The 7,384-nt window shown below is 34.1% G+C and overlaps 1 protein-coding gene across 5 annotated transcripts; it reads right to left on the reverse strand.

The window, feature by feature from the left end:
• Window positions 1–1,019: 1,019 nt before the first annotated feature.
• Window positions 1,020–6,872, reverse strand: LOC120270582 (mediator of RNA polymerase II transcription subunit 30). 5 transcript variants are annotated; one of them, XR_005539628.1, is made up of 6 exons: window positions 6,475–6,872; window positions 5,506–5,583; window positions 2,865–2,981; window positions 1,749–1,756; window positions 1,422–1,484; window positions 1,020–1,306 (listed from the first exon to the last, which is right to left on the reverse strand). XR_005539628.1 is itself a non-coding variant. In XM_039277637.1 (5 exons), exons 1-3 carry the CDS (start codon window positions 6,793–6,795, stop codon window positions 2,883–2,885), a joined length of 498 nt encoding a protein of 165 aa, XP_039133571.1. In that variant the 5' UTR covers window positions 6,796–6,872; the 3' UTR covers window positions 1,020–1,484; window positions 1,749–1,756; window positions 2,865–2,882. The 5 variants fall into 5 exon arrangements, 3 of the variants coding, with proteins under 3 accessions (XP_039133571.1, XP_039133570.1, XP_039133572.1); XR_005539627.1 differs by having other exon boundaries at window positions 1,020–1,347; XM_039277637.1 differs by having other exon boundaries at window positions 1,020–1,484.
• Window positions 6,873–7,384: the final 512 nt, after the last annotated feature.

Here is a 7,384-nt window from a genome sequence, read left to right on the forward strand (position 1 = left end):
ACACTAGAGTAGATGGCGATGGTGGACGGAGTTTAGAGATCGAAGCTGGCCATGGCTAATGGTGGATGGCGGCAAGCACCATCACTACAGTGGATTTTAGTAGATTTTGAAGAATCCTCGGCTGAGTGGAATTGAATGAATTCTGGGTTCAATGAGACTGGCCGGTGTTGGTTGTGGACACAGTCGTTGGATGTGCTCGTAGCATCGGTGGCCCTTCAGTGGCGGAGAAGGAGGTGGAGGAGATGGGGTTTAATTCTGTTATCGGATCCAGATTTTGGATGCGGATCCAATTAGCTAATACTTAGGCTTAATGTCAATTAGACACTATGGCATGTTTCTGAATTTCTGGCATTATTTTATGAATATTTTAATCCAATTTTAAGCCACGTCAGCTCACCAGACAGAGAAACTCACAGCCGTTAGGGTAAAGAGATTGTTTTTTTTTTCCAAAAATAATAATAGAGGGATCCCAGCAGTACAAAAAATAATAGGGGGACTGGAAAAACACTTTCACTATAATAAAGGGGCTAATCTGGGTATTCTACCAAAAAATAGCTCTATTTTGATATTTTCACCTCATTAAATTGATTATTAAATTTTTTAAATACATACTTGGAGGATTATAACAGCTGAATGACGATTTAACAAGAATTGAAAACTACTCTCTAATTCACACCTCAAAGATGCAGTATAGAAAAAATCAAATGAGAGGAATAAGATATAGAAAAAATCAAATGAGAGGATTAAGATAAGATTCAAAATTGAGAGATGAAGGAAATTTTTTTAAAATGAGTTTTTTATATAAATCCACAGATAATTTTAATTGTTTTTATATAGATTTTATTTCTTAGTTTTAATAAAAAAAAATAAAAAAATAAAAAAAATTAAATATTATTTAATGAATTTTACAAAATTGAGTGGATGCAACTCCCAGTCTAAATCAGTCCTTGACCCGAAAGCACTTTTGTTTACTTGCATGGCCCACAGTTAAAAAATCAATTAAAATTAAAAAAAAAATGAAAACTTTTACTTGCCTTCACGCCAAGATGCATAAAAATACATGCTGTTTGCTGGTGCTATCATTTAGTGTATCCAGAGGTATAGAAGAAGAATACAACCCCTTCAACATTGATACATTGCTTTACACAAAGAGTCCCGATACTCTTGAGAAGAAATCGAAGAAATCAAAATCATCTACATACAAAGCTAACCAATCGAATGTCTTGGACAAATGTATCAATTGCTCTATCGAAATGCATCCCCGTCAAAAGTCGACTTTTCTTCATTCAGGCTTGATGCAAACTGGCTGATTATAGCAACATAAACCGAGAATCAAGGAATCGTCTTCTGCACTGAACACAAATTTAAAAGGTATCCGCCTGCTTGTCGAACAACTTCAACCACTCATCCAGTACACTTACCTGACAGTTCGATGTTTAACAACAACGAGCATTCGACAGTGTATCTGACAACTTGTCCATTTTGGGCTTGTTTGGATTAGCTTATAAAAAAAGTGCTTTTTTTGGCTTTTGTAGAAGCACTTTTGGGAAAAGTACTTTTGAGTAAGTTAAGTGCTTATAAAAAAAACTGGTCTTTTGTAGCTTATAAAATAAGCTGTTTTTGGGCTTATTTTACAGCTTCAGCTTATCCAAAAAAGCTAATCCAAACACCAATAAACCATCATAAGCACTTAACTTATAAAATAAGTGCTTTTGGATCAGCTATAAGCTGATCCAAACAAGCCCTTTATATCCAACTGCAAAAGGAAAGCACATTGATGAAGACCAGCAAGGAAATTGAATACAAGCAAAGAGCAAAATGTTGAATAATTAAAAATAAGGATAAAAACCAGAGAACAATTAAACACAGTTCTGAATCCAACCTGCCTAAGATGGGAAAAGGAAAACTGAGAAGCCACATCACATACCCACCGAAAGAACCAGGATGGAATAGATATGTATTTGCATGTGTCTTTCTGTCTGACACTACAAAGGCTTCTCATCGGGTGAGGGTGTATTACTATAACTCTTGCTATGTCTGAATGTCTCACTGGCAAGGATATAGAACATCTTCTCGGTTAAAAGTGTTGAAGCTTTTGATATCATGAGAAAATTGGGAGCTAAAGAATATAGAGATATGGGGAGAAAATGGACATGCTTGGAAATACATGCAATGTCCTCTCCGGCAACTGAAAAAACTGCAATTGTCATCCCATCAATTATAGCTTCTTCCACCGAGCAATGGCAATTTCAACTTTTTCAGCAAGCCTATTATGTACCCAGAATGATTTATTCGAGAATAGGAATGTTTCAAACTTGGTAATCTTATAGGGAATTGAGACCCAACTAATTGATCCTCTAATCAATTAGTTAAAAGTAGAACATTTTTAGGGCACTTATTATAAGGCATTAGCTACATGATTTTTTTTTTTTTTTTCATATTTCAGATTTACTTCCATGACTGAAACTGGTAATTTTAAGTTTTGGTATTTCCATTTGACTTGATCTGCACAATAACTAGCCAATTTTATACAATCAGGATACCAAAATAGAAAGATAATCTAGAGTTGAAAACAAATTATATTACTATATTGATTCCATAAGTTTTCGTATGACTAGAGTGCTCAAAATTGAGTAGATTAGAATTAGAAATTCAGTAATTGCTATTGAAATGGTAAATAAGGATGTCGAATAAATAGAATAATCTTCCCAATGATTATGAAAGCATAAAATGAGCCAGTTCACAGATGAAGAAAAAATGGGTAAATGCATCAAACAACAGCAATTTACTTAGTTGGTCCTTTCATAAACCACTTGTCCATTAGAGCAAACTTTCAAAATTACAAGAAACCAGTTGGCACTTACAGTAAGCAGACTCAAGTTTTACACCGAACAAGGGCTTTGCCACATCGATATATCACTGATTAGATCCCGCAGTTGATCAATAAGAAGCTTTAGGTGTTTGTTCTTGATCGCAAGTTCCTGCTTTTCAAGGATAGCTTAGTTGGTAAAAGCTTCAAGGCAATTATACATCACATAATTTCTCAACAACAAACCATACAAGAAATGCTTGATTTGGCCTTATCTTAAATGTTAATATATAGTGGGAACAAATAGCTGATCTTCCAAAGAACTACTTAGGGCATTTTTGATAATTTGAAATGGAAAGAGAATGAAAATGAGATAAAATGAACATTCCTATTCCACTGTTTGGTCTTGATACGTGAAATAACAAGGCCGCTTCCATTTTCATGATTGGATCATGCTAGAATTGGAGTGAATTTTGCCAAAATAAAAAATTATTTAAAATTAATAAATAAAAATAGTGATACAACTAAAAAACACTTAATATAGTCTTAAAGAAAATTTAAAATTATATTTATAAATAACCAACTGTATTCCTTATTTAAATCTTATTGAAACTCATATAAGACTTTAATTTCAAGCAAAACAAGTAATGAATATCATCCTTCATACTTATGAATGTAAAAAAAAGAACTCTCCAATCCCAAGAAATCTAAAATAAAAGAACATAGTATTGTAAAGGCATACATATATGATTATAAATTTTACAAAGGTATGTATTTTATTTGAAAAGGAATATAAATAGAGAAAAGTGTTTATGGGTGCATAAATACAAATATATGAGCTTTATAGGGGTATATATGCAAGTACGTATTTGAGGAGTACATGCACAAAAAATCTATTTTGAATGGATAATATACATAACTCAACTTCATTATGCATTTGTCTAAAAGACCATAATATAAAAATGTGAAATTGATAAGATTCTATAATGATCCTATTGTAAATAAATACATTAGTAAAATAGCATGCAAAATTATTTTTTATAAAGGGTCTTAGTGTACATTTATGGATTGAATAAAACATCATGTAAGTTTGACGCAAAATGGAACCATCCTTTGAAGACTTGTTAAAAAAAAGAGACCAAAGACCAAAACCCATGTTTGTTCCTTTTAGCCTCCAGTCAAAGTCAAAAGTCTTTTAATTGTCTTAGGAGTTTTAAATTTATTAAGGAGTTTAAGTTTGTTGGTTTCCATGTGCGTCTCTTGGGTTCTTGTGAGAATTTATGAGCCTTTTTTTTTTTTCTAGTTCATGTAATACAAGTCTATAAAAAGAGCACAAATGATGAAAAGATGGAGCAAATGAATATTTTCAGGAAAGTTATCTTCATTTCCTGGTTTTCTGAGATGCAAACCAAGTTTAGGTATGATGCCTATAAATTATAGGAGTAATTCCTAAAATCTTGCTAGTGTAATGCTAGTAATCTATTTCCAAGGAATTTGTAAGCAAGTGCAAAATTTGATTTTCTCAATTTTCCAGGGAAACAACATTCTCATAAAAAATATGCAATGTTGATCCTCAGTTACTGATGCATAACCAAAACAAGGGCATGGGAATTCAAAAGCTAGAACCAGAATTCCATTTCAGCCCATTCTAAGCTATTAAACAACACATAAGAGTTTATCAAATGAGACGTCCTCTTCACTTTGCCCTATCAATTAGATCTCTCTCTTTTGTTACATTCTTAACATTCATGTCATTTTTTTTTTATCTTCATCCAGATCTTTACTTCTCGCATTTGACCACACCAACTTAAAGCCCGCAACCATATGAGTACTGATGTTTCATAGGTGAATATGCCCAGACCATCTTGAAAGATTTCTCTATCTTGTTTTCAATCAGAAATACCTTAAATTTCGCATGGGACAAGAATTACGAAAGCATTTGCACATGCCTATGTCTCAAGACATCCAATCAATCCTTTCAAGTTACAAATAGAATAGAATTTTTCGGCATAGTACATCTATATCAAAAGCCATTGGGTTCAATATTGCACAGGGAGAACTTGGTCTTTAATACTAAGCCTGCACGTAAACAAACTAAGTTGAAGCTATCTTGGATAAAGACAGTCTGATGACTATATTGACCTAGGTTCATTTACAAAAAAATGTCTCCTCTTTAGCATTTTGCCTTCCAACAAAAGGACAATGTGATATTCAGACTTCTGACACCAATTGCAACAATATCTATATATATCTTTTACTCTTTGTCATCAAAATCTTGTATGCAAGGTCATTGGAAGAATGTAAAATAGAAAGGAAAGAGTCATGTCAAATTTTTTTAAGTGCAAATTCCATTCTAATATGCACCCACCAACATTTCAATCAGTAAAAGTTTGACAAAAAAACACCAATTTAATACTTCTAAAAAACAGGAAAATACAAATGAAACTTTAAGAAATAATAAAAACACTCATGACAGTCCTACACAAGATACAGTCACATTTAAAAAAAACAATAAGTGCCATGGAAAAGCCAATGGCTTAAGTACTCACATAAAGAAGAGAAGACCATTAAAGCTTCTTCAGTTGCCAGTAAACACCATATTCACAAAACCAAATTATACTCAAAGATAGAGAAGTTTTCATCAAGTTAACAAAAACTGAAAAGGAGCACAAAGCAAGAGGAAATGCAAGACATACCTTTCTCAAAACAGATAGACGTGCTTCCAATCTGTCAGTTTCAGCTTGGTCCAATTTTGTTTCCAGAACTCCAGCCTCCTGCATTTCCAGAAAAATTGAACTCGCCATGTCCCGCACCATATAGTAAAACATACAAACAATATATGTCAAAATTCACAGTATTATTATCTTTTATAACACCTAATTAATGATGAATCATGCTCAAACGAATTTTCTTTCTAAAGCATAATATTGGATCCAAATCTATAATATTCACCAAACTTCCCTAAATCATACTTAGCAAAAGAGTAGACAACTATGCAATTGGTGCAGAAAGAAAAACTGCAAGAACTGGCCAAATCAATGGCAAGCTTAACATGGAACAATTTAAAAGAACAAAAGCTTGGCCTATATTCTCTCTTTGAGTATTCTTATAATGCTCTACATACTATAATCCTTCATGCTCTGTTCCCCACGTGAAGAATGAATCTATCTTGGATGGCAATTAGCTCATCCCAAGTTTCTTCACTATTCCCTCATAGAAGATACCAGTGATGACTAGTTCCTAGATTGCTGAAAATAATTCAAACCCATTCAATCTCTCAAATGCTGCATCAGAAGCAATAAAAATTCTCATGGACTTCCTTTCAACCCAAAGCTTCACAGTTTTAGTGAATAAAGTTCAATTTTTCAAATGCTGTTTCAGAACCAATAAAAATTCTCGTAGATTTCCCTTCAACTCAAAACTTCACAGTTTTTAATGAATAAAGAACACTGAAAAAACAAGCTCAACTTTGCAATGTCCTATGTTTTTTTTTTAATTATTATTTCCAATATTTCACGGTTCCAGATTGTCGAAAAATTAAGTTAAACCTAAACTTCACAATTTCGAACCAAATTCGATTGCAAATTTCAGCTTTAATCAAAATGAAATTTTGTTCTGCTGATTGAATTGGGCTGCAATTCGAGACAAACACGAAATGAGTATACCTGAGAGGAAGTAGGAATAGCAGTGATAACGGCTCGCAAAGCAGAGACAGCGGACTTGTAACGAAGCCTGGCCTCTTCAAGAGCTCCGCCACCGCCAGCACCACCTCCGGCCGCACCACCAGAACCGATCTCGAGGGGCTGAGAGGAGTCAGTGGAGACGTCACCGCTGGATGCCCCTGCCGAAGCAGGGGTAGCCGACCAGAGGGCAGGGTTACAGAGCTCGTCGTTCATCGATGAAAGGATCTGGAACGCCGCCGCGATGGTCTCCTCGAGATGCCTCTGCCCGTCCACCCCCAGCTCTTGCCTGCTCCTCCCCGCCATCCTATGAGAAGCGAAACCCTAACCCTAACCCTAATTCTGGACTGCTATCGGAGCTGGAAGCCTCCAATCAGATGGACTCGCGGAGGAGATTAACGGAAAAATGGACCAGCACTGTGCTTAATTGGAAGTAATGGGCTTTGGTTCAGTACAACTTCCTGGGCCCGTTAGCTTGATCTGCTTGTGGTCGTTTTCTGTGGGTTGAACTGGGCCACGGCCTGGGCCCATCATACAATTGGTACACCAAAGTGGTGTATGATCATCGTCAATTGTATAATTTTAATTTTATTAAAATGTATATGTATAAAATATATATATATATATATATATATATATATTTTTGTGAAAAATTGCATACAAGTAGGGCCAATTGGGCTGATTTACAAATTTAATAATTTTGATAAATTAATAAGATAATAATTTTTAGGAGCAAGCAAGAGCTCTCCATAAATTAATACTTGATAAGTTAATAACTTTGCTAAAATAATATTTTTCATCATCCCGATTGGACCAGTTTACAAATTGAATAATTTTAATAAATTAATAAGTATGTAAATCTATAGTACCACCAACATAATAAATTAATAATTTT

This window comes from Dioscorea cayenensis, chromosome 10 (genome assembly GCF_009730915.1).
Source record: "Dioscorea cayenensis subsp. rotundata cultivar TDr96_F1 chromosome 10, TDr96_F1_v2_PseudoChromosome.rev07_lg8_w22 25.fasta, whole genome shotgun sequence".
In the NCBI taxonomy this organism is placed as follows: Eukaryota; Viridiplantae; Streptophyta; class Magnoliopsida; order Dioscoreales; family Dioscoreaceae; genus Dioscorea; species Dioscorea cayenensis.

Coding starts and splice junctions, on each gene's coding strand:
- LOC120270582 (XM_039277637.1), bottom strand. CDS start 6,795: ATGGCGGGGAGGAGCAGGCAAGAGCTGGGGGTGGACGGGCAGAGGCAT. Junction 5,584..6,474: donor CTATTCCTACTTCCTCTCAG/GTATACTCATTT, acceptor CTGGAAATGCAG/GAGGCTGGAGTTCTGGAAAC. Junction 2,982..5,505: donor GTCTATCTGTTTTGAGAAAG/GTATGTCTTGCA, acceptor CTTGAAAAGCAG/GAACTTGCGATCAAGAACAA.